This window comes from Doryrhamphus excisus, linkage group LG16 (genome assembly GCF_037039965.1).
Source record: "Doryrhamphus excisus strain RoL-2023G ecotype Guam linkage group LG16, RoL_Dexc_Guam_v1.1, whole genome shotgun sequence".
Lineage (NCBI taxonomy): Eukaryota > Metazoa > Chordata > Actinopteri > Syngnathiformes > Syngnathidae > Doryrhamphus > Doryrhamphus excisus.
This window is the reverse complement of record NC_136372.1, coordinates 2,246,417-2,271,708: the sequence shown is the minus strand read 5'-3', so window position 1 is coordinate 2,271,708 and position 25,292 is coordinate 2,246,417. Positions and strand designations below refer to the sequence as shown.

Here is a 25,292-nt window from a genome sequence, read left to right as displayed (position 1 = left end):
TCTATTATCTCAATAGTAATAATCAATACCTCATAATTGCACATCACTTACATATAATACATAAATTATGTGATATGCTGTAATATTGTTTAATCTGACAATGTTCAAAATGGCTAATGTAAACATAAATATTTGTAGTACATATATTTTATCATTTTTTTTAATCAGAAAAAAAACCTAAAAAGTGTAGGCGCAGTTTACGAAATTGGCTGCAATTAGATCTCCTTTATTGACACGGCTGGTAAAAACAAAAAGGTTTCACCTGAATGACAATGAGAGTAAAGGTGAGGACGCCCTATATACACGCCCCTCCAACCATTGTAACACAACTGGATTGTTTACGTGCCCCCATTCAACCCCTTCATTGTGTTGGATTGTAATGTTAGAAGCAGCCAGGTGGAAAACAACGTTATTGTCCTACTATTTGTGTGAATAAGAAGCTATCAGTGGTGTTGTCCATCCACAATGGCGGCAAAAACAACAATAAATACACATGAAAATAATGGGATGAAAAAAAAAAAATCACGTATTCATTATGTTACATTCCAGTCAAATGTGCAATGCAGCAATTTGTGGATGGCAACGTCAAATATAAAAACGTGTGACCACAAGAAGAAAGTGGGTGGGGGGGGGATCCGCCGGCATTTTTTTTCCCTTTGCGTCCGGATGCTGTGACTTCAAACACACATCGAGGCTCACACGGGCGGCGGGGGCGCCGTCTGCAGCGACGGTCCCTATGAGGAAGAAGGGTTACGAGAGGGCGCCTGCTTGCAGATTTCATGCAGCGTTTTAACCCGTTGCTTTGCCGCAGCTTATCTCCCCCCCCCCCCCGCCCCCCACCCCTTAAAAGAGTAGCTGCACCACACCATGAGAAGATAAAATACATCTACAGGCGCAGCGTGGGCCCCGTCCCGGACTCCACGTAAAATAGTTGCTGCGTGCGTGCGTGCGGTTGTCGGGTTGCATCGAGTCAATGGCATAGACGAGAATCTGCATCGCACTGGAATACAGATGGTGGGCTCGGGGGAGGGGGTTGGCGTTGACGTCCTGATGTTGTGACGGGTGACGAGGAAAATCCTCACATCTAACCGAACTGGAAGAAGAAGTTCCCGGGTCCGGACGCTGAAACAAAAAAAGTCACTTTAGTTCTCTCAAAATAAAATGTAGTGGTACCATTATTACACTATTAGGAGGACGGCTCGGGCTTTTATTTTGAAATGTGACACAATTCTAGTTTGGACTTACTCTTACTGTATTAAAAATAAACCTCCATAATAAAATGTTATTTTTTTTTTAAGTCAAATCGACTGGAAGTAAAGCCAGGGTGTTTTATTTTGAAATGTGGCCTGATTCTGTCATCATTCCATCCCGAGTTATTGTTACTAACCTGAAATAAATCTAAAGCAAAACACGATTCAACGTTATTCGCTTAAAAAAGATGAACTTTTATATTGAAAATTGCAACACAACAAAAGAGAAAAGCTGGGTGTTTTATTTTGAACATTTACAACATTCTATGCCATCCTTCAGAGTTATTGATAGAAAACACGCCTGCTCGTGACTGCCCACTTTAAACTGATGAAGACACAGTAAGACTGGGAAAAGGATGGGTGTTTTATTTTGAAAATTGACCACATCCTATACCATCCTTCAGTGTTATTGATACAAAACGAGAAAATAAAGTTATTACCTTCAAAACTGAAACCTCCCGGGCCGCCAAAGAAGGCCTTGAAAATGTTGTTGGCATCGAAATCTGTTGAGAGACAAAAACAAAAAATGCGTGAGGACTTTCTGTGAGGGCGGGTGGGTCATGAGATTGGCGTGTGGTCGTCTAAGCCCCGCCCCCGTGTTTACCACCCATGTTCATGCCGTCATCCTCCAGGTCCTGACCGCTATCGTAGCGGGACTTCTTCTTGGGGTCTGACAGCACGCTGAAGGCCTCGCCGACCTCCTTGAACTTCTTCTCCTCCTCCTTCTGCACCTCGGCGCTGGCGCCGCTGTGGCGATCTGACGTAAACAGGAAGTGGCGGTCACACTCGGGGCGAGCGCGGTAAAAACCACCAGGCCGTCTCTACGCACCTGGATGATGCAGGAGCGCCCGTTTGCGGTACGCCTTCTTGATCTCGTCCTCGGTGGCGTTCTTGTCCACGCCGAGCACCTTGTAGTAGTCTTTCCTCTTGCTCTTCTTCAGCTCCAGCTGAGCGTTCTTCAGAAGCTGTTTGTGTTCTACCAGAGCACAGGAACCATCAGCGGGGGTGGGGGTGGTCTTAAACAGCCTGCTTCTTACCTTTGGTCTTCTCTGTCTGATAAACCTTATCGTAGTCCCGGACCGCGTCTTCGTACTGCTCAGTGTCCAAGTAGCTGCAGGAATGATGCACACACACGGAGAGGACGTTACTATGACGACGTCAGCGCGACGCAGCCACGTTATTTCCTACCACTGCGCTCGTCGTAGATAGGCCTTAATGTAGGTCTCATCCAGTTTTATGGCCTTTGTGCAGTCTTCAATGGCCTGCTCTACTTTCTTCAGCTGCGAGGGCACACACACACACGCATACACACACACACACACACACACACACGGAGAAGGAGATTAAAATGGTACATTAAATGGCATCGTGCATGCAACTCGTATTTTCTACCTGCTTTATGTAGCTGTTGTACCATTTATTCATGACCATACTTAACGCTTTCTTTTTTTATTTTTTAAATAATTATATATTAATAATAATTAAATAATGATTACATTTTTTTTTTAATAATTTATTTTGGTTCTATATGACATACCTGTATACATATTATTCATATATACTGTATTGTTTTATCCATATCATGCATCAACTTGGTGCAGGAAGCATATGAGGAAACAGCGCCTCTAGTGGCTGGATGCCATCACTGCACAAAAAAATTCACAACATGAGTGTGCATTGTGGATAAAATAGAGGGACTAAAGTATGGCCTGGGGGCCAGTTGTGGCTGCCAGTTTTTTTTTATTTTATTTTTAGGAATATAATTAAACAGGTAAAATTAAATGGGGAAGAAAATTAGATTGTAATAGACGGTACCTTGGAGCCAACAGTGGCTCTGTTACAGTACAGCTTTGCGTTGGTTTTGATGTTGTTGGGGTCTATTGTGAGCGCCTCCGAGTACAGGTCGTAGGCCGCGTCAAAGCTTCCCTCCTTGAAAGCCTTGTTACCTTCCTCCTTCTTGGCTTTCAGCGCTTTGGCGTTCTAGCAGCAAAGAAAAGTGTTAGAAAGCTCCAAAGTGAGGAACACATGCGAGTGTTCATACTGACTCTGCAAGCCAGCCTGGCTTTTTCGTGGTCCGGAGCCATTCGCAGGGCCTGGACGAAGAACTGGACCGCTTTGTCAATGCAGTCCTCATAGTACAGACACAGACCGCGCACGTACATGGCGTCGGCGTTGGTCGAGTCCATTCGTAGAATATCACTGAGAACATGGATGGAAATCAATGTCATCATTTCTACTGTTTTTCATGATCCATGTTTAAGACGTGGAGCTTATGTGGTCCTGGTCTGGTGCAAACACACCTGGCCACGGACTGCGCCTCGGGGTAGCGTCCCAGCAGGGCTAAGCACTCCGCCTTCAGTATCTTGAAGCGATGGCAGGCGGAGGCCGACTCCAGGGCTCGGTCCATGCAGAAGACCACCTGGAGACACAACATTGTCGGTGGTGATGAAGACGATGTCACAGTCCCTCACCGTGGCGCTTACCATGCGGTAGTCTCTTTTGTCGAACCCGATCTCCGCCATTCGTTCGTACTCCAAAATGGAGTCGGCGCTCTTCAGCTGCAAAAGAAATTGGATACACTTTAGTTCATGAAAAAAATGAACATAACTGTGGTGCCTTCAAGGACCACTGAATCGCTACATGTTATAACATTAGAAGTGAAACAAAAACATAGTTCACCTCCTGTTGGGCTTGGCTGTTGTCCGGCTCCAGTTCCAGAACTCTCTGGAAACAGCGAGTGGCCGCCATGGCGTTGCCGAGGGACAAGTGGCACTTCCCCTCTCGCAGGTGGCCCTGAGGGCAAAACAGTTGCAACACATGTCACGGTCACATGACCATCCAGCCACGTAACGATGATGGAGCACCTTCATGAAGGCGTTATCCAGCCGCACTGCTTGCTGGGAATCCTCCAGAGCTTCGCGGTACCGACACAGCATCATCAAAGTGGCTGCACGGTTTCCGTAGTAACTTGCGTTCTTTGGACACATGTCTGCGTGAATCAAAGACAAGCTTATCAAAAAATACGGCACTGATGGGCGGGACATAATCAATCTTAACTACCGATGGCCTTGGTGTAATAATTGAAGGCTTCGGTGTAATCCTTCTGGATGTAGTACGCGTTGCCTTGCTCTTTGTAGCCATCTGCCTCCCTGTGTGACAGCGGACAGACACTTTTTATTCATAAAACCGCTCCCACTTGGCCCCCTGACAGACAAAAAGTGGAACTAAATTCTAATTAAAGTCAAATTAATTGAAGTAAATATCGGAATCAGCATATTAATACAAACATTACAGTATTACCCACCCTGAATGTATGCCGATTGTCCACAGATTAGAGTCATGTGATCGATAATGATTGCCATGAAGGGGAATTAATAATCAATAAACATCCTTACAGTGCTATTGGATTCTTGACTTCATTTTCGGCCGATTTCCGCAAAAATCACATTAGCATTGTGGCAGTTATCATATATAACTGTCAAGAAGCAATGGCTTGACGGTCATCCAATGAACACGTTCAGGTGCTACCACTAGGTAGGCTGCAGATGCGCCACCTAGTGGCTAAATCAACGAACTGCAGTTACATCAAGCCTTTGACGAATAAGGTCATAGGGTTCCTCAAAACGGAAGTACATACCATATTTGTCTCATGTTGCCATTCATCAAGTGCAGGACTTACTGTGTGTCTAATAATGTTTTAGATAAATACAGGACTATAATGTACCACAGAGTGGACTTAAGGGGAGTTTTTATTTAAGCTATACAGAAGTAGTGTAAATGGAAACCTACAGGTGTTAAGCTGAGAAATGTGAGCGACACAGTGTAAGTATGAGAGCTTGGCTAAACATAGAAAGAGCCAAATGTGTCCAAACCAACACGGAGCAGTCCTCTCCAGCTCGGCCAGGAACATATGACACCATCCACGCTGTGGCAGAGGACAACCGCCAGGACTTTTTTTTTTAATAGCAAGCATGTCATTGTTGTGCGTCAACTTACGAAGTTTCGAGAATGGGATACTCCACAAGGCATTATTCGAAAGGGGGGAAAAGCCATGGCAACCTTTCGCACATTGTTGTCAAGCACAGCAAGCTAGCATTCAATGTAGCCAAATAGGACATAGCCATATCACGCTAGTTAGCTTTGGTAGCTACGTGACAACATGGGAGAACAAAGAAGAGGAGTCCATGTTTAGAATATCAGTAACATAATTATCCCAGGTTCTGTTTATGCTGCTGACAGCGTGTCCTACCGTTCCAGTTCCTCGTCGCTGAGCAGTTCTATGTCAGGGTCCATGTTCATGGCATCGCAATGCTCCGTCGCCATTTTGCCTTGACCGTGGAGGGGGCGGGGCGAGATGCTGCAGTCGTGACGTCACCATAAACAGGAAGTTATCCCCCTCGTCAGGTTAAAGTCAAAATCATATTTCAGCGCAGCAGCGGATAAACTTGCAAAGCAAAACACATGAGCCGTTGTGTATCAAATAAAACTGTAGAAGGCGATGGGAATGTTGATGTAAGTGTTGATCGAATTATGTCCGATTTTTTAGAATAATCAATGACATTTTACTTGTATCACGCCGAGGGTTTGTATAGTTTGGTTTGCCTTATATTTTGTATTATATTTGTCTTAATAAGTGTAGATCATATTTTGTAAATAAATGATCTGTATCTATAAAATAATGAATCGGATTTTATATATGATAATAATCAGTCAGAGTTGCAAACTACAAAGCTTTAGTATAGTAAGTATTGTATTGTGAAATTATACAGAGTCCAATGAAAGAGTATGACGTCGTGACGTCATCGCAACGCCCACTTCCGGCTTCCGGGGTAGCAGGAAAACAGCAGCGCAGTGCAGGTAACGGAATATATATTACATTTTTGAATAGAATATACGTGTATGACACCGGCTAGGACATGTGACTTTATGCTTAAAAACGCTCTTGATGGTGTTGTTTGTTATTCACGACATTAGCCATTTGCTCGTCGAAAGCTAATGCTAAGCTAGTTTGTTGTTGTGACCGAGCTAGTAAACCTTTTCTAACGCTAATACAAATGTGAACACGATTCATTCGGACATTCGGTGTCACCATTCATTGAGAAACCGGTGGAAGTGGGAGATAATAAATAGTAATAAATAATTTGAGTAACACTACGAAGAGAGTGGCTACTTTGAGAGCACACTGATTCGCTAGCATTCGATTCTCTAAACTCAGGCAATAAAATGCAATTAAATATTTAGCTGACGTATACGTTCTTCTCATATATTCGTCTCATATTACAATATTTGCTCTGAAGCAACAAAATACTTATTTAATCTAAGAAAAAGGGAAAAAAATGTCAGTGGAAAAGGTCGCCACAAAACACGCCAACACCGCCATCTAGTGGTCACCACCAGTGCAGTAAAATATGAAAATACAGTATAGACATGTTTCAAAGATTAAAGAAGACGCTCATATTTTTAATGAATAAATGTCATTTGGGAAAACTGTGCAATGTTGAGCATTGACGAATGAAAAGACTAGTAGGGTATAGTTAATATAATAACGAGTGTGGGGGACTTAGGTCTTGTTGCGCTGCATCTCCAGCACAAAGCCTGGCTTTGTTGATCCATATACCGCAGATGACGCTAGCTAACAAAGCAAGCAGTGCAGCATAACCCCCATACTATTTGTTTGTTTTGTGTGAAAGCAGAGAGAAGCATCACCATGGGCAAAAGCTGCAAAGTGGTGGTGTGTGGCCAGGCCGCAGTCGGTAAAACAGCCGTCCTGGAGCAACTACTCTACGCCAACCATGTTGCAGGTATGCATTATTTACTCTACACCCCAATCGATGATTCCTGTGCGGTTGTAATGCAATCCGGTGTTGCTGATCCTCCCATCAGGTTCGGAGCCCATGGAGACCCTGGAGGACATTTACATCGGCTCCATCGAAACGGACCGTGGCACAAGGGAGCAGGTGCGCTTTTATGACACCCGCGGGCTCCGCGATGGCATGGAGTTCCCTCGCCACTACTACAGCTTTGCCGATGGATTTGTGCTGGTCTACAGCATCGACAGCAAGGAGTCCTTCAAGCGCATGGAGGCCCTCAAGAAGGACATCGACCGGCACAGAGACAAAAAGGAGGTAATGATAGTAACCCTGATGTTATTCATTAGTTAGTATGATTATACTCAAACTACAGACTTGGTTGAAGGGTCCACAGGTCAAGGAAGAAGGAATTCAACGTTGATGCATATCTGGATAAACGTGCAGATTGAGGAATTGTCCTTTTTTCATCCTTTTTCCACTTTTCGTTGCCATTCCAAAGTATGAAATGAATGCTTGAACATGACTTTCCTCTGCAGGTGACCATCGTGGTTCTGGGCAACAAGCTGGACAAGCAGGACGAGAGGAGGGTGGACGCCAACATGGCGCAGAACTGGGCCAAGAACGAGAAGGTGCGCCTGTGGGAGCTGTCGGTGGCGGACCGCCGTACGCTCATCGAGCCGTTTGTGTACCTGGCCAGCAAAATGACGCAGCCGCAGAGCAAGTCCACCTTCCCTCTCAGCAGGAACAAGAACAAGGGCAGCGGTCCGACAGACGGCTGAACGGCGGGTCCGTTCATACCTACCATTTCTTTTATTTATGTACAACGAACTGGATTTGCATTAGATGTCACATCAAGGCTCTGCTAGCACACTTGGGATTATGTCATCATCCAAATTTAGATTTCTATGACTTTCCACATAGATAATGATCGTTTTCATCAATAATAGAATCAATGCATTTGCATGTAATCCAAGATGGCTGCCCTTGTGTCCTATATAGCAAGGTAAACTGCATGGATGCCCAGAAATACCAGTAAATATACCACTGGTTGTCATGGAGATTTGTTACATTTGTTTGCAAGGCGTCATCGACTGGTAAAAAAAGTTTCAAATGTAACAATTAGCCTTATTCCTAGACCATTGCTAAATGGTGTAGCTTTATTCAGGGGCCACATTGAAGCAAGTCTTGTTTCTCTTCAAGTCAAGTCGAATGTGCGTTTGTTGTTATAACTTGTATAAAATGTCTTACTTTTAAATTGTTCAACCAGTATTTGGTGGCATGTACAGTCAAAAATAAAATACATGTGCCTAATTCCTTTAATATTATCTTCATATACATACGTAATATATGTACGAGGCACTAATGCGGTGAAATATGAAAAATCAAACAAATTTTTGCTAGTTGAGTGGCACTCAAAAGGTACTGTTACGTAGTTTGTCCACCAGAGGGCGCTCGTATACAAACATTGGAGGCACGACGTCTGAGCAGGTCGTTGTAGAAACATTACTAATGCACATTTGCTTTGTTTCTTAACAATACAGTATACAAAAAACGTATAACCGTGGGACTTTTGCCCTTTAAAGTGTCACCAAAACCACCCCATTACAGGTATGATGGACAACGAAGGTTGGTTTGAATTCAGACTCAATGAAGAAGGACACATGATGACGTCATGCAGCATGCAAATACGAACTTTTAGCATACAGACCACGCCCAAATTCAAACACAGCCAATGAGTGAATGAATGCTAATGACGCCACAGGGTGCTATATAAACACCCCGAGCGCCTCATTTCACAGGAGTGGTTTAACTAGCCCTAAATACTAGGAGCCTCTCGTTCATAGTTTGTTTTTTTTTCTCGGACTTTTTTCAAACGACGGGAGGCATCCAAATTTGACGCTGGGGTTGCGATCCACCAAAAAAAAGTCCGAGATCTCTCACACTCCGAAGCTCGGGATCACCCACTCCGCCGTGTGTTCAGTTTCACGGCGGAGGCACCGCGAATTTACGCCGTGGACAGCCTGGCTGCCGCGAAGAGTTCGCCTCTGTTGCCCCGGTGCCTTAATGTGGGCTGCGACCGAGCAGATCAATATGAGTATGGCGACCCTGTCTACCCGAACTCAATGGTACGGCAGTGAAGCCCAAGCTCAAACATTTACGCCACGACGCCATTTTTTGGCGGGATAATGCTTCGTATCTTGATGTACTGAAAGTTGTATTAAACAGCCACCAACGACAACTAAACTTGAATTCAATGTCGAAATGACGATTAATTATCACGTTTATAGGGTTTATTTTCATATTACCCACCACGAATCATTGTTGAAATAACACATATACAATTGTTTCTAAAACAGCGCCATGACTGCAGAAATCCCAGCCTAATTTGTTACTCTGCTCTTGTAAAATAAAAGAAAACATGGCTACGTGTTAATAACTGTGTCTTCAAGGTTTGTAAGGCATGATTATATGACTGCAAATTAAATTAACGTAACTAGATTTAAATTAGATGGCCATTTTGGCCGTTTTCCGTCAACCCTGAAGGAAGTTTGGAGTCGCCAATTAAGCTAGCATGTTTTCGGCACGTGAGATGAAACCGGAGTACACGGAGAAAACCCACGCAAACCCATTTTAAGATAAGAGGAATGAGACAAGTAAGGTCTAAATATTCCATCGTGGGGTTAGCGTTTGGTCAGCGTATCACTGGAGTAGAAAGTGTTCATTTTGGCTCGGTTTTACAGTCTGGTCTAGATTGCGCCATTGTTTCATCTGTTGGTCATCTGTTGCCATTGTGAACCAGGAGAAAAGAAGAGTTTTATTCCTATTTAGCTTTATTAGCTTAAAGCTTATAATATTATTCTATATATTTTATTTTTCTGAAGAGTTTATTTAGTGGTAAAAGTTGTTCAGTGTTAATTTTAGGGTAAATACTGGTCATTTTGTATCGTTGTACATTGCCAGAAGGTCCTTATCGCGATAGAGTAGACTACCCGCGAGATTTGGGCCTGAGTGACTGCCATTGGTCAAGCGGGCGGTGACTAAAAGTGGGCGGTTCCCGGAAAAATCGCTAACCGGAAGGAAAGGCCAGAGCCCAACAAGAAGACGAAGACGGCCGATGAGACCAGCCAAAGAAGAAAAAGTACTGTAAGTCAAATCATTTTACAAATAATGGAGGGTCCAGTGAACCAGCGAGTTGGGACACAAGGTTGCTACTGGTAATGTGCGCCGCATCACCGTTGTTCATATTTAATGGGCGATCAGTCAAGTCCGGGGCTCAGCCGAAAGACTAGAAGCGTCGCTAGCTTTCCTAGACCGAACCACAAAAAATGGCACAATATATCTTTATGACATCATTTCTGCCAGTTGACGGAACACTATCAAAGTCGACACTCGTCCATTGTTAAATGTAAAGTGAGTTAACTGCTCAGTTTGAGAAGAATAGGAAAGTTGCGTTGAGATAATAGCGTTTTTTATGTAGCTGCTAAGCTAGGCTAACACGGGCTGAATGTTAAGTTTTTTTGGGGTAAGCTTCCTGTCATCGCTGCACTGTTATCTCATATCAGCTGATGCTAACTAGCATGCTAACACTAGCGACTGCTAAGGGAAAGCTGACGTTAGCATGTTATCGTGTCACCAAGTGCGTAATGTTGGATTTGAACGCTGGGTAGAAGCCTAAAGTCTACATTGTATGTACTGTCTTGTTTATCTACACTGCTAACTACAGGGAACTCTCTTCAGCTTGTAGCAACATGCAGAATAATAGCACCCGTAATTCTGTCTCACAGACGCTTTTATTTTTTATTTTTTGAATGAATTGACACGCGCACAATGTAGGTTTGTAAGATGATTATTATGGAACGTTATTAATATAGCAAGGCCTATTGTAACATGCTGGATTGCACCGCCGGTGCAACACAATACAATACAATACAGGGCGAATTTGTCATTGAAGCTTTTACCCAGTTTTTTACAGTTTCAAGTATAAACCATTGAGGCTTTTTTTGCCTGTTAATAATATGCAAATTTGTCAAGTGTTGATGGGATTATAACGTGTCTGTATCTTCACAGTGTGTCTTTATGGCTTAATAGCGTTTGAGACGGCGAGAGGGATTTACACTCCCTTGCTTGAACCTTTCCTGTGTTTATGGTAGTTGGACGTTGTCCTCCAGAAGTCCTGACATGTCTTTTTCAAGAATAAAAGCAGTCAGAAAGACCAGACGGGGATTTAAAAAAACACGTTTGTTTATGCTGGCGAACGCAAAGTTGTATGTTTATTTTGAAATGTGCTTTAATGTGTGTTGTCTGCTGGAGCCCACCATTTCTGAGGGTTTCTCTGATGGAGGTGGACTGTTGTTATGGTTATTAAATGCAAGTGTCAGAAGTGATTTTATGTGCAAATATTACATGAAAAAGTCATATTTATTTTGTGATTTGATTATGAGGGAGGCTTAACATTTGAACATTTTGCAGATAAGTCTTTTGGGGTTAATTTTTACAAACTCAAATCTGAAATAAGTTATTTCCTATAGCCAATAAGAACTGTCACACAGGACTCCAATTGTGGCTATGGTGGTTTGGTAATGACATAATTATCAAATATGCATAAATGGCCATGATGCATTTACAAAATGAAAGTAAAAAAAAAACACAAAAATAAAAACAAAACATGTTTAGAACTAGAAATCAACGTTATTATGGCACTACTTTTTTGTAATTTTTTTCTCATGTCACAACAGCAAGGAGGAGCCCTATGTGAGTGCTTTTAGATGGGGGAGGGTCCGACAGCAGCACCTGGTGGTCATTGAGAAGAGTTGCCAAAACCCCCTTCCACCTAAAGGGGGCTTGAAAACCTGCCGAGCTCGGTCTTTCTTATCCTTTGGCAGATCAGGTACATGTGTTTATGAGCAGGGGCAGACAGGTATCTCTGAATGTATCTGTGGCGGTCCAAATGTATTTGTAGCAGCCTGCCACAAATAAATCAGGGAAACAAAACTAGCAATTATTAAACCTTTAGTAACATACAGGTTTGAAGTAACATTTTAAGTCTTCAGTGTGAACATTAAGTATAGTTAGACATTTAAGTATTTTATCATTGACTTAAAAGACGATGTCAACAATGGTTTGTAAAAAAAAAAAAAAACACAAAAAAAAAGTACTCCATCAAAATAGTATTATGTGCATACTGCTGTCTGCTGTCTACTATCTATTTCAATGTTATTTTTCAGGGCAAAAATAACCAGATGAACTTGTTTTGGTGTTACGTAACAAAGTTACTTAACTTGTACCCCTTTGTTTTGCATGAAGTAAAATAGCTGCAAAAAACACAAATTAATACAGTTAATCTATTCGATGCTCGCTGAACTGAGCTCTCATGAGATACGCTGACATATAGTGGTTATCGTGCGTAATTGCGGTCAAGTTCTGTGCACCTTCAGGGCATTTCCCCAATGTTGTTGCTTGAATTGCACGCCCAGTCGGTGGCTCTTCTTTTTGTTTTATAGAAATCAGAAGAAAAGGAAATGCCTGTGAGTTCCTTCTGACCTTGCTAACTGCTAGTGATGGGTTTCCTGTTGTGCCTTTCCTGAGTTATGTCACCAGTTTCCCATCCAAACTCTTGCCCTGTCTCCAGGACGGCGAATATGCCCGTTAGCCACGTAGCAGAGAAGTACACTGTGGTGAGAACAGCAGCTCGTATTTGCTTCAAGTCGCAGCTTGCACGTTTTTTTTTTCTTAATGGTCGTTGACAGCTATGAATGGTTTGGTATCGTCACACCTTTAGGCTAATAAGTCCTAAGCAATATTTTAGCATTTTTAGTTGCTACCATTTTAGAGAGCGGATGCATTGATAAACCACCAAATGCTGTTCTAATTGTGCAGCCGGTACAGGAGGCCATGATGAATTATTTCACAGGCTTTCTTCTCCCTCTTTGTCTGACCCATGTCCCACTCCCTTTCTAACCCCCCCCCCCTCCCTCGACCCACTTCCCAACGGAGGTCTTCAGAGCCCATTAGGGATGCGAGCAAAGCATCCGTTTCTGATGTGAGCAGCTCTGTCTCTCTGCAAGAAGAAGGAAAAACAAGTCGCCCATTACTTGAAAGCTATCGAAAGCTATCAGCTGCACTTACCTTTCACACATCAGTTTGTTTGTGTGTGTGTGTGTGTGTGTGTGTGTGTGTGGGATTCACCAACGTAGCATTTGAAGATACACAAGTTGTGAGTGGTAGCCTCGGTCTCTGCTGATGCTGTGCAGCTGAAAAGCGGCCATTGTGTGAGATTTTGTGGACTTCCCATTCCCTCTGCTACGGAGCATTGAAAATAATTTTCAGCAAGTATGCAACGAGCGTAAGGTGTGTGAAAAGAGTGAAAATAGTGTTTCTGTAAGGTTTGTCAACCTGCACAAACTACGCTTGAGTCTTATGATTGGTTCCTGCTGCAGGTTTTATGTGTTCTCCTGTCACATGTTGAAGATTAAGCCCAGCTCGGCACACCGGGGGGGGCGATCGCGCAAACTACAACCAAACTTAAGTCAATTGCATCAGTCGTCATGTGTTAACTTCATCTTTTGTCATTTTTGGACTTGTCTCCACCCCCCCGCCTGCTGGTGTCATCCTCGCTCGTGACCAAGTGGAGGTTAGCCCAACTTTTCATGCGTGCTCAGCAGTAAAACGTCTTCTGCTGTTTGAATTTCCTGCACTGGTCTGACTCGCCACGCCGATCTGATCTCAATCGCTGCGTCTCAGCGCTTTGCTCGTGAAAGGGGGGTGGGTGCGTTCGCGAGCGGATTCCGAACTGCAGGTGTTGTTGCCACACACTCGCACACACACACACACACACACACACACATTGCCACAAGGCTCACATGTTGATGGTGTCAGGCTCTTTTAGGAACAGGAAGTCACGTGTGGAGTCCAGCTCGCGTGCTGTATGACACTTGTATGCAGTTTCTCAGCACTGACAGTTGTGCTTGTACATACGTGTACAATGCTGTCCCTCAGGACAATTGTTTACAAATACTTGGTGCTACTTTTTTAAAATGTTTTTTTAAGATGGAGCTGCCGGACCCGCTGCTTGTTGAGAAGAGCAACGCGTGCATTCATGACTCCCGCGACCCTCGTGAGGCTAAGCGGTAGAAAATGAATGAATGAATGGTAAAACTGACCTCTCGTGCTACATCTTATTCTATGGCACACACTATGTGTCAAGAAGCAGTTAAGTTGTGAACTGCCACAGCACCACCTATGGTACAGAGTTGGAACAACAAGCTATATTGACAGTCCCATTATAATGTGTGACAGACAGTCCCATTATAATGTGTTGAATGGGTATCACTGTGTGTGCAATCAATAATTTTTTATGTGTTGTTGTGATGCTAGTGCTAGTGATGTGTATCTGGGTGCCATCATTCAGAAGCATGGCATTTGTTTGTTATTATGGTAACTTGTACACATCGTCATGGCAACCTGGGGACGATGTGGGAAGACAGATGTATCTAATACAGACCTTGATCAATGCCCTAGCTGGTTAAATAATAAAGAAGGGTTCGTATCGGAAACGTGAACCAAAGTTCTTGGCGTGGTGGACCAGCACGAATCAGGAAGTGTTGCGCGGCGCAGTACGAACATGTCTCATGTGTGTCCTTTTGTGTTTTCTCAGTTCCCCTGGCTTGGTCTCCTCCTCCTTTTGGCTCATCCAGCTGCCTTAACTGACCCACCCGGCCCCCACCCCCCTGGCACACATTCCTCCACCTTGCTCTCTCCCTTTTAAATTAAACAAAACCTCCAAGCCGCGCCATGGCCGGACGAGGCGGACCCGCGCGGACCAACGGCGCCGCGGCGAGCAACAAGATCTGCCAGTTCAAGCTGGTGCTGCTGGGGGAGTCGGCGGTGGGCAAGTCCAGCTTGGTCCTGCGCTTTGTCAAAGGCCAGTTCCACGAGTACCAGGAGAGCACCATCGGAGGTGAGTCTCCAAGGATGCAGTAGATGCCTACCATGTCAGCTGTGGGCCGAGTCAAAGGTTGCAGAGCTTTTTAAACAAATGTGCTATGGAAGTGACAGCTCGGTTTCCTCATGTGTCATGTGACGAGAAGCTGAGTCAGCATTACCACTAGCCCCTCTTTACTTGTAAACTTATTCTTATCCAGGCTTTTTTTTGTGTGTGCTTTCTGGCAGGTTTTCTAGCTTGTGACTCAGGACAATTGAAATAAGTGTATTTTTCTATGCGTTTTCACCTTTTATCAGCATGCAAACTGTAGTTTAGATCACCAAATCATAATAAATAATACACAACTTTTATTTGTGTGCACTAGACGCCACTTTGATTTGAAGTGTTTTTCCATTATTGATGCACACTTCACTTTGTGTCATACTTTTTGTTATTTTGTTTTTGTTTGCACTTTTCATGCATGCCTTTTATTCTGTCTGTATTTGAACAGGCTGCTGGATGTGTGAATTACTCCTGCAGATTAACAAAGTGTCTAAAAGTGACTTTTGGCAAGGCAGGGTTTTGGCTAGCTCTCCAAAAGTCAATTTTCAATTTTTGCCGAGCGTAATGTTATTAATTTCAAATGAGTAACTTGTGTTTTCTTCGCCCGTCTCTACTTTCTGTGTGTAGGCTTTCTCTTTTTCGCAATTCACAATTTTTGGTGTATGTTTTCCCAAAGTGGCTTTGATCAGACCTCCAGTTGGCTATATAGTTGTCCCATGTTGGGTTCCGATGGCGATATAGGATTATGTTAATAAATGGAATATTTTAGTAGTTAGGGCTTAGAAAACATTCATGATTATTAATATTATTTGATCCCTGTAGGCATGAAATAACACTATTACACTCATATTCATCCTTTACACCGGATTGCACAAAGATTGTGCTGCATGGACTCCAGATAAGATTACAAGCTAACCAGTTAGCCTTGAATGTATTTCTGATAAAATTAAGAAGCCAAAAACTTACCACTTCCACACAAAATGGGAGAAGTACTTTCCACTGGCTGACTTCATACCGTGTTAAGTTAATGAAACTTAAGGTGATTTCATTACTGCCACGTATTGACTAGAATACTACATAGATCACGTATTTCAATACTACCAACCGTCATCATTTACGAAAAAAGGTGATTTAATGGAACTGCAATATTGAGGGACGTCTGTATTGGCATCGCACAAAGCGTTTCTAGCGCCACCTGCTTGCTTTGTATAGTTCAGCGTCCAAAGTGTGGCCCTTACGGTACTTTCTTCCCCCATGCAGCGGCCTTCCTCACACAGACGGTATGTCTGGATGACACAACGGTCAAGTTTGAGATCTGGGACACCGCGGGCCAGGAGCGGTATCACAGCTTGGCACCTATGTACTACAGAGGAGCGCAGGCGGCCATCGTGGTCTACGACATCACCAACACAGTGAGTGACGCAAAACATAATCGCGGCCAAGAAAAGACGTGACAAGTCCTTGGCTATTTATTAGTGTGCTGAACCTTGTCCTCCTCTTGGTGGTTGATGATTGATTATTCAACGCTTGGAGACCTTTGTGCTGTCTGAGTCATGTGTAGCGCATAAAAATACTTACTAGATTATTTCACCTGCAAACATTGTCCCCCTTTACCTGCCTTTTGTAAAGGACACTTTCGCACGTGCAAAGAACTGGGTGAAGGAGCTCCAGCGACAAGCCAGCCCAAACATTGTAATTGCACTGGCAGGGAATAAAGCAGACCTGGCCAACAAGAGAGCTGTGGATTTCCAGGTACAGAGAAAGCGATTTAATTCATAGTTGTTTATTTACAGCTTGTTCAAAGATGTCCTTGACTTGGGTAATGAAGGTGTGTGTGTGTGTGTGTGTTCGGCTTTTCATCAGGAGGCACAAGCGTATGCTGATGACAACAGTTTGCTCTTCATGGAGACGTCAGCCAAGACTGCCATGAATGTTAATGAGATTTTTATGGCTATAGGTGAGCACAAATACATGACATTTTTAAAAAGATGTCACCCACTAACATTATTTTATTTTATTTTTTTTTTTCATTTTATTGTATTTTAAACATTATTTTTAAATGTTGACACATTTTTTTGTTTATTTGTTGAATTTCATTGTAATTTGTATTTTTTATTTCACGTTTTTTTCATATTTTGTGAGTTGATTATCATTACACATTTGACTTTTATTATTTTACATAATATTTTCACATTTTTATAATTACATTTTACATTTTGCTATTTTATTTTACATTTATTTTCTCATTAAATTTTTTTTACATTTGTATTTTATTAAAATAGGCATCTTATTTCATACAATTAAAATGCATATAGGTTAATTACATTTAATTTGATGACAAAGGTCATCCAACACAATTCAATAAAATGAATGAAGTCATGTACTTCTAGAGTTCTCATCCTACACCCTCTCTGTGTTTGTGCCAACCAGCCAAGAAGCTTCCCAAGAACGAGCCTCAGGGGGGCCCGGGAGCCGGCGGCCGAGCCCGAGGCGGCGTGGATCTGCAGGAGGCGGCGCCACAGGGCCGGAGCGGCCCATGTTGCGGGGGCGGCAACTAACCCCACGAGGAGTCCAGTCAGTTACCAGCTTCGATCAACCGGACCAGATATTATTAGCCAGCTGTCAAAACAATGTCGGACCCCCCAACGGCCCGGTCGGACCAACCACACCCCACTTCGAGCAACACACGGCGGAAATTACAAACTGTTTGGCCGACAAAATCATTGGCCGGTCGACTGCCCAAGCGACTGCTGACCAAGAAACGTAATGTCACTCAATCGTGTTTTAACCCCAGAAAACCTCTCTATTGATGATGGACACTTGACGTCTCCTCTGGGGAAGAAGCATCCCACTCATGGTATTGTTAAAAATAAATCCATCATTAGTAATGGCACTTATTTGCAAAGGCCGCCATGCTCCCTTTTCTTTCTGTATTTGTGTAGAAATGAATAAAAAAAATGCAACAAGAAGGAATCCAAATAGAAGCCCCATTTTTTTCTCTTCTGCAAGTCTTTCCATCACGCTTTGACGTCCTTCCCAGTCTTATTCATCACGATTCAAGATGGAGACAGTTCCTAGCAGGGAACTGGGCAGACTTCCTTCTTGGTAGAACTGTAGCTGCAATACTGTCCTCACTATTCTTTCTTCTGTTTGACAACATATGATTTTTAGACTGCTTTGAGATCACCTGACTATTAAGATACTTTATTAACATGGTCACCCGTATGTAGTTTGAGAAAAATAACAACTAAGACTTGTTTTATTGACCAAACTGTATTGAAAGATGTAATATTTGTACGGATACTCCTCAAGTTTATAATCAATCAGTGCTTATTGTCACAAACAATATCTTCCCAATCTCAATATGTTTTTTTTTTTTTTGTCAATTATTTTGTGATCTTTTTGTGTCTTAATTTGTTTTTCTGAAAATCTATGGTATTAAATACACTGGTTCTGTCTCATCTGTTTGTCAATGAAGAGGTGCTCTACTCACTTTTTCTACTCACTTCTTCAAATAAGGAAGGTGGGAGGGGCACAGGATGCCAATTTGCTAACCTGGGAAAGTATTTGTCATTTTTCTATTTCACATTACAACTATTAGATTCATTACTATATGAAATAATATATGTTTATAACCTACTGACAATATATAATTTTATAATATTTACTGATTGTATACACTGTCAGTATAAAAATCAATCTTAATCATGTGTGAACGTGTAAAAACTACATTACCCACAATTCGCTAAGCGTTGCCTTCAGAGTACAGCGCCTGAATGACGTCTTTGCTAATCATTGTTAGCAAATGAAGCAAAAATACAAGTGTAAATAAATACTACTGAAAATTAATTTTGGGATTATTTAATAGATTGCTGAAATTTGACGGAAATTCAGAATTACAGTACAAATAATAGGGCTCTCTCCTGCTTGTCTAGGCAAAAACACAATTTCCCTACTGCCAGTGAAGGCAGCATGAGCTCCCAGGCACAGCAGTAGACGACGAAGAAGAAGAAGAAGAAGAAGAAGAGCATACCAGCGTGGCTATGTCCGACCCGGCGGCTCAGGCCCTGCAACCCCGGCTTGTCCAATCCCAGTCCGCTGGGTCGGCCGGGTCCACCGTCGCCGCCACCGGCTCCGGTTCAGGGAACAGTGATCCGGCCAGACCGGGCCTTAGCCAACAGCAACGCGCCAGTCAGAAAAAAGCCCAAGTTCGAGCCTTTCCACGGGCGAAAAAGCTCGAGAAACTCGGCGTTTTCTCCGCTTGCAAGGTAGCTAGCTAGCCTAGCTAGGCTAAGTTCAAAACAAATAATCCTTTGGGCTTGTCACGAGCCGAATAAGAAACTATTAGCACTAAAAGAGCTAACGTAATAGTTAGGTTTTCCATGTAGCAAGCTAGCAATGTTTGCGTAAACATCACACGCTATTATAAACCTAGCTAACTGGCTAAGTGAATGTACTTTAAGCGTTGTTGTTATTCATTTATTATTTATTACAACGTGTGTTCATTCTCAGGCAAGTGACACATGCAAATGTAATGGCTGGAAGAATCCAAACCCACCCACGGCCCCCCGGATGGACCTGCAGCAGCAAGCCGCCAGCCTGAGCGAGCAGTGCCGCAGCTGTGGACATGCTTTGGGTACTAACTATCAATCATACAGCATCCTTTCCACAGAAGTATAAGCTTGCATTCGCTGTAATGCGACCTGTGCATTTCATAAACTGTTCACCGGCTTCGTGAATAATATATAATATTAACATTACATGTGATAGAAAACGTTAAAACATTAAAGAAAGGCTGCTTTGTGTGTACACACAGCACTTAATATGCAGACTAATCTCTAGTCTAGTCTACAATCAGTAACTGTTACATTTGTTCACTTCCTGCTTTCTATAATACAGTTTAAGTTTTTTTTGTTTTTTTAAATAATGCACCTCGTGTGATCATACAATGACATAATGGGTACCATAGTAACTCTCAATATAATACTAGTCTAGTCTAATCTCTAGTCTAGTCTCTACAATCAGTAACTGTTACATTTGTTCACTTCCTGCTTTCCATAATACAGTTTACGTTTTTTTTTTTCAAATAATGCACCTCGTACCGAAGTACAAGGTGATATGACCATACAATGACATAATGGGTACCATAGTAACTGTCAATATAATACTAGTCTAGTCTATACTAATATTAATACCAAACAAACATTAAACTGTATAATTGAAAGAAGGAAGTGAACAAATGTAACAGTTACTGATTGTAAAAGTACCAGATGGAGGGGTAGGATTTAATAAGCTTTGCTTCTTCCTACTCCTTTTGGACATGTGGAACTGGGAACTGATTACGTATTTTCAGCCGATCATGTGTCCCACTTGGAGAACGTGTCTGAGGATGAGATCAACAGGCTGCTGGGAATGGTGGTGGATGTGGAGAACCTGTTTATGTCCGTGCACAAGGAGGAGGACACGGACACCAAGCAGGTGTACTTCTACCTGTTCAAGGTGAGCGCTTGGATGGCGGTTCTATCTACGAGAACGTGCAACGAGAAGACGGTCTTTATTGTTTATGTTGTGTAGCTGCTGAGGAAATGCATCCTGCAGATGAGCCAGCCGGTGGTAGAAGGATCACTGGGTAGTCCACCTTTTGAAAAGCCAAACATCGAGCAGGTGAATGTGACATTTCGCAAAAAAATAAGAACCAAGGAGCATCAAAGTTTCTCACAGTTGGAACCCTTTCTCAGGGGGTTTTGAATTTCGTCCAGTACAAGTTCAGCCACCTGGCTCCCAAGGAACGGCAGACCATGTTCGAGCTATCCAAGATGTTCCTCTTGTGCCTCAACTACTGGAAGCTGGAGACGCCCACGCAGTACCGCCAGCGCACGCAAAAGGACGACGGCACGGTGTACAAAGTGGACTACACCCGCTGGCTGTGCTACTGCCACGTGCCTCAGAGCAACGACAGCCTGCCGCGCTACGAAACCACGCAGGTGTTCGGCCGCAGCCTGCTCAAGTCCATCTTCACGGTGACGCGGCGCCAGCTGTTGGAGAAGTTCAGGGTGGAGAAGGACAAGCTGCTGCCGGAGAAGCGCACGCTCATCCTCACGCATTTTCCTAAGTAAGAATAATCGGTCTTAAAGCGGCGGTAACGTTGCTGACGTTTCTCATCCGTCGTCAGGTTTTTATCCATGCTGGAGGAGGAAATCTACGGGGAAAATTCTCCCATCTGGGAAGCCGACTTCACCGTACCCGCCGCTGATGGTGCACAGCTGGGACATCAGACAGGTGTGGGCGGGGCTATAGCAGAAGGGAATGTAAACATATATATACAGGAACATGATGGCTGATTTTGTTGGGGGGGCGGGATTCTGTCTTCCAGTGATCAGTCCGGCAGCTGTCTCCGGCTCTTCGGCTCTCTCCAAGGCTTTAAGCGCCGGTTCGTCATTGGGTGGTCTTGAGGGTCTTGCCGGATCAGAGCCAATCACAGGTCAGCATCTTTTGGTTTTATTTATGGTTCTCGGTTCTGTACGCTCTTTGTGATGTGTTCGCTTGCGTTCAGGGGAGAAACGCAAACTCCCCGAGACGCTGACGCTGGAGGATGCCAAACGCATCCGCGTGATGGGCGACATTCCCATGGAGCTGGTCAACGAGGTCATGATGACCATCACCGACCCGGCCGCCATGCTGGGCCCCGAGGTCAGTCAGTCCGCCAACAAGTCGTTCAGAGCGATAATCCTGTCATTTTACCCGCCTGCGTACGTTGTGTTCTTCACAGACCAATCTACTGACTCCAAATGCCGCCCGCGACGAGACGGCACGTCTGGAGGAGCGGCGCGGCATCATTGAGTTCCACGTCATCGGGAACTCTCTCTCCCAAAAGTCCAACAAGAAGATCCTGATGTGGCTCGTGGGCCTGCAGAACGTCTTCTCGCATCAGTTACCTCGCATGCCCAAAGAGTACATCACGCGACTCGTCTTTGACCCGTGAGTACGGAGTGGCGTCTCAGGCGTTGCACGCTAAAACATCACATCCGCTCGCCTTATTGACTATTTTTATTTTGATCCGCCAACAGGAAGCACAAGACTTTAGCCCTCATCAAAGATGGCCGCGTCATTGGGGGCATCTGTTTTAGGATGTTTCCCACTCAGGGCTTCACAGAGATTGTTTTCTGCGCCGTCACATCCAACGAGCAAGTCAAGGTACTTGACTAGCAGTTTGTTTGAAAGCAGTTCTTTCGGCAACCACAAGAGGGCAGCAAAGCTTGTAAAGCTTCACTATGGTTGTTAGCTGCCTTTTCCTGCAATGATTGTCGTGGAAGGAACGTATATTTTTGCATTAAGCCTCTTTCATCATTTATTGTTTTTATCTACTTCTATTCTACTATCATATTGTAACGTGATTAAATAAATCCCTCAAACGTCCCATCAGGGCTACGGCACACACTTGATGAACCACCTGAAGGAGTACCACATCAAACACAACATCCTCTATTTCCTCACCTACGCCGACGAGTACGCCATCGGCTACTTCAAGAAGCAGGTGACCACCCTGTTGACTCTTCTCATCGCCCCCACCCCACCCCACCCGAAATTCACTTTCCTCCTGGTCTCGGCAGGGTTTCTCCAAAGACATCAAGGTGCCCAAGAGTCGCTACCTGGGCTACATCAAAGACTACGAGGGAGCCACGCTGATGGAGTGCGAGCTCAACCCCCGTATACCGTACACGGAGCTGTCCCACATCATCAAGCGGCAGAAAGAGGTGAGCCCGTCTCCTTCGCTCCGGTCACGCTTCTTTCAGAATAATATCCTCCTCCTTTCCAGATCATCAAGAAGCTGATTGAGAAGAAGCAGAGTCAGATCAGGAAGGTGCACCCTGGTCTGACTTGTTTCAAGGAGGGCGTTCGGCAGATTCCCGTGGAGAGCATTCCTGGCATACGTGAGTGTCGGCAGCGTGTGATGATGAATAAGCACAAAAAAAAAAAAAAAACAAGCCCTCGCCTTGTTGTCTTGCAGGAGAGACAGGATGGAAACCCAGCGCCAAGGAGAAAGTGTAAGTCATGCAAAATGCTATATTGTAAAACTCAATTTACCTGGGGGCCACCGGAGCTAGGTTCTGGGTGAAGCCGGGCCGCATCAGGTTTAAAAAAAAAAAAAATAAATTATTAAAAACTGGAAAAAAATCAATAAAAAAACTATCTTCAATGCTTTTGCTTCTGCTATACCCTACACTTTTTCAGTACTTTGGTTCCGGTTTTCCACACCAAAATATCTGATAAAACATTCCACTGTTCTCAAATATCTTAATTAAAAAAAAAAAATTCTATACACAAAATAATATAAAAAAATAAACAAATTAAGAATAGACAATAAATCAGTCAATCAGTAATAAATAAGTAAAATAATAATAAAACAGCAAATAAGAAAAATGTAAGAAACCACATACAGTTGGTAGAGAAATTATTTTTTTCAGATTGAAATGTACAGTATTAACACTTATTTAACCTTTAACATGAACATTAATGAAACTTAATAATTTGACCCAATTAGCAAGTTAGCATCGTACTCGGCTCCATCTGGGAGCAGCGTCGTAACTTAAACAACATGTTTGATGACATGCTTTATCTTGACGTGGATTTTCCCTTTTATTCCAGATCATTTCCCTGCGTTTATTTGTACCCAGCGTCATAAGCCTTTAGCTTCATTGCTAATCCAGGATGGGCGGGGCAAAATCATGTTAATTGTGTCCGGTGTGCATACAGCTTTAAGCTGTCATTTCGACATTAAACTTTGGTATCAAGGTGGGGGCCTCAAACTAGCGTCTCGTGGGCCGCATTTGGCCCGCGGGCCGCGAGTTTCAGACCCCTGGTTTACACCAATCCAGAATCGGACTTAAACTGCTTGAAAGGGGATTGATTTACATTGTATCATATACTGTACGTACGTATTGTATACTGTACGTACGTATTGTATACTGTACGTAAGTATTGTATACTGTATGCTTACATAGGATTTTCTGTTTTGTAGCAAAGAGGTGAAGGACCCTGATGTGCTGTACAACATGCTCAAGAACCTCCTGGCCCAGATCAAGGTAAGTAATCATGTCCACTTGAAAAGCTATGGGCTCTAGAATTGAACCTTGAGGTGTGCCGCAGTCCGTTTTGCTAGCATTTATATCAAAAATAAACATTTCATCTGTGTTTAATGTGATCTGGACACCATTGAGCAGACTCACCCGGACGCTTGGCCCTTTATGGAGCCCGTGAAGAAATCCGAAGCGCCGGATTACTACGAGATCATCCGCTTCCCCATCGGTCAGTCGCCGCTCGCTCAAATTTTTCTGTCCCTTTTGCCCGATTGACCCCCTGGCACTCTCGCCCCGCAGACCTGAAGACCATGACGGAGCGCCTGAAGAACCGATACTACGTGACCAAGAAGCTCTTCATCGCCGACCTGCAGCGAATCATCACCAACTGTCGCGAGTACAACCCCCCCGACAGCGAGTACTGCAAGTGCGCCAACACCCTGGAGAAGTTCTTCTACTTCAAGTTGAAAGACGGAGGCCTGATCGAGAAATGAGAAGGTTCTTCTCACGCCGGCGGGTACCAAAGTTCCGACACATTTTATTTATACGTCATTCCGCATCGCGTCGCGCCTCCGAACTCGGGGACTTCCAAGCCACGTTGCCTTCACTTACCGACACACTTGAAGCGCCATCCAGGTGAAGGAAAAAGGCGGAATCGTCTTGTCCGGGTGTTGGAACGTTCCAACTGTGTTCTCACCGTCAGCGAGTCCACTGATTATTCTCAAACATTTAGCTTTTTAGCTCCATCGTATTGACGTTGGTTGACGTTCTGCATTAAATATTCCACCTCGAGAGAAATCATTGTGCCTCCGGCTTGAAATATTTTTGCCTGAACGGAGCTTGAACTGTTCTTGGCACGTGGGTGCTACGTGATAATATTTAAACTCCTGCATAAAAATGCTAAATATTGGTTGTTTATTCCATTTCGGAGAACTCGGTATCTGTTCCATGACTGCTTTTTAGATCTGGTGGTGTGTGTGTGTGTACATGTGTAGATAGAAAATAAACTTATGTGTATTATTTTTTGTTTTCTACTTGAAATCATGTTTGGCTCACTTTCCGAAGTGTCGTGTTTGTTCTTCGCTCGTTTCCGTGACGCCATGTTTCACACGCCAGTTACGTTATTGTAGTACCGTTAATGACAATAAAGGTTATTTAGGATTTTTTTTTC

The 25,292-nt window shown here is 43.6% G+C and overlaps 4 protein-coding genes across 6 annotated transcripts; 3 read left to right on the top strand and 1 right to left on the bottom strand.

Moving 5' to 3' along the window:
* Positions 1-210: 210 nt before the first annotated feature.
* On the bottom strand, positions 211-5,659 carry dnajc7 (DnaJ (Hsp40) homolog, subfamily C, member 7). The gene is made up of 14 exons (XM_058049060.2): positions 5,500-5,659; positions 4,311-4,399; positions 4,115-4,239; positions 3,930-4,043; positions 3,734-3,808; positions 3,551-3,669; positions 3,296-3,449; positions 3,066-3,230; positions 2,439-2,530; positions 2,288-2,361; positions 2,080-2,226; positions 1,855-2,007; positions 1,691-1,753; positions 211-1,122 (listed from the first exon to the last, which is right to left on the bottom strand). The coding sequence occupies exons 1-14, from the start codon at positions 5,571-5,573 to the stop codon at positions 1,085-1,087; spliced, it is 1,482 nt and encodes a 493-aa protein (XP_057905043.2). The 5' UTR covers positions 5,574-5,659; the 3' UTR covers positions 211-1,084.
* Positions 5,660-5,695: 36 nt separating this feature from the next.
* Positions 5,696-8,380, top strand: nkiras2 (NFKB inhibitor interacting Ras-like 2). Of its 2 annotated transcripts, none has more exons than XM_058049061.2 (5): positions 5,696-5,762; positions 6,020-6,107; positions 6,941-7,051; positions 7,134-7,375; positions 7,597-8,380. In XM_058049061.2, exons 1-5 carry the CDS (start codon positions 5,712-5,714, stop codon positions 7,837-7,839), a joined length of 735 nt encoding a protein of 244 aa, XP_057905044.2. In that variant the 5' UTR covers positions 5,696-5,711; the 3' UTR covers positions 7,840-8,380. The 2 variants fall into 2 exon arrangements, with proteins under 2 accessions (XP_057905044.2, XP_057905045.2); XM_058049062.2 differs by having other exon boundaries at positions 5,701-5,762; positions 6,944-7,051.
* Positions 8,381-10,038: 1,658 nt separating this feature from the next.
* Positions 10,039-18,505, top strand: rab5c (RAB5C, member RAS oncogene family). 2 transcript variants are annotated; one of them, XM_058049854.2, is made up of 6 exons: positions 10,039-10,204; positions 14,715-15,017; positions 16,305-16,456; positions 16,674-16,796; positions 16,908-17,001; positions 17,475-18,505. In XM_058049854.2, exons 2-6 carry the CDS (start codon positions 14,852-14,854, stop codon positions 17,600-17,602), a joined length of 663 nt encoding a protein of 220 aa, XP_057905837.1. In that variant the 5' UTR covers positions 10,039-10,204; positions 14,715-14,851; the 3' UTR covers positions 17,603-18,505. The 2 variants fall into 2 exon arrangements, with proteins under 2 accessions (XP_057905837.1, XP_057905838.1); XM_058049855.2 differs by lacking the exon at positions 10,039-10,204 and adding an exon at positions 10,258-10,275.
* Positions 18,506-19,020: 515 nt separating this feature from the next.
* kat2a (K(lysine) acetyltransferase 2A) lies at positions 19,021-25,282 on the top strand. Its single transcript, XM_058049785.2, has 17 exons — positions 19,021-19,312; positions 19,557-19,680; positions 20,398-20,543; positions 20,619-20,708; positions 20,783-21,156; positions 21,217-21,323; positions 21,418-21,525; positions 21,598-21,734; positions 21,814-22,022; positions 22,112-22,238; positions 22,468-22,578; positions 22,655-22,798; positions 22,861-22,975; positions 23,053-23,089; positions 24,064-24,127; positions 24,266-24,350; positions 24,422-25,282. The coding sequence occupies exons 1-17, from the start codon at positions 19,088-19,090 to the stop codon at positions 24,613-24,615; spliced, it is 2,397 nt and encodes a 798-aa protein (XP_057905768.2). The 5' UTR covers positions 19,021-19,087; the 3' UTR covers positions 24,616-25,282.
* The last annotated feature ends 10 nt before the right edge of the window (positions 25,283-25,292 follow it).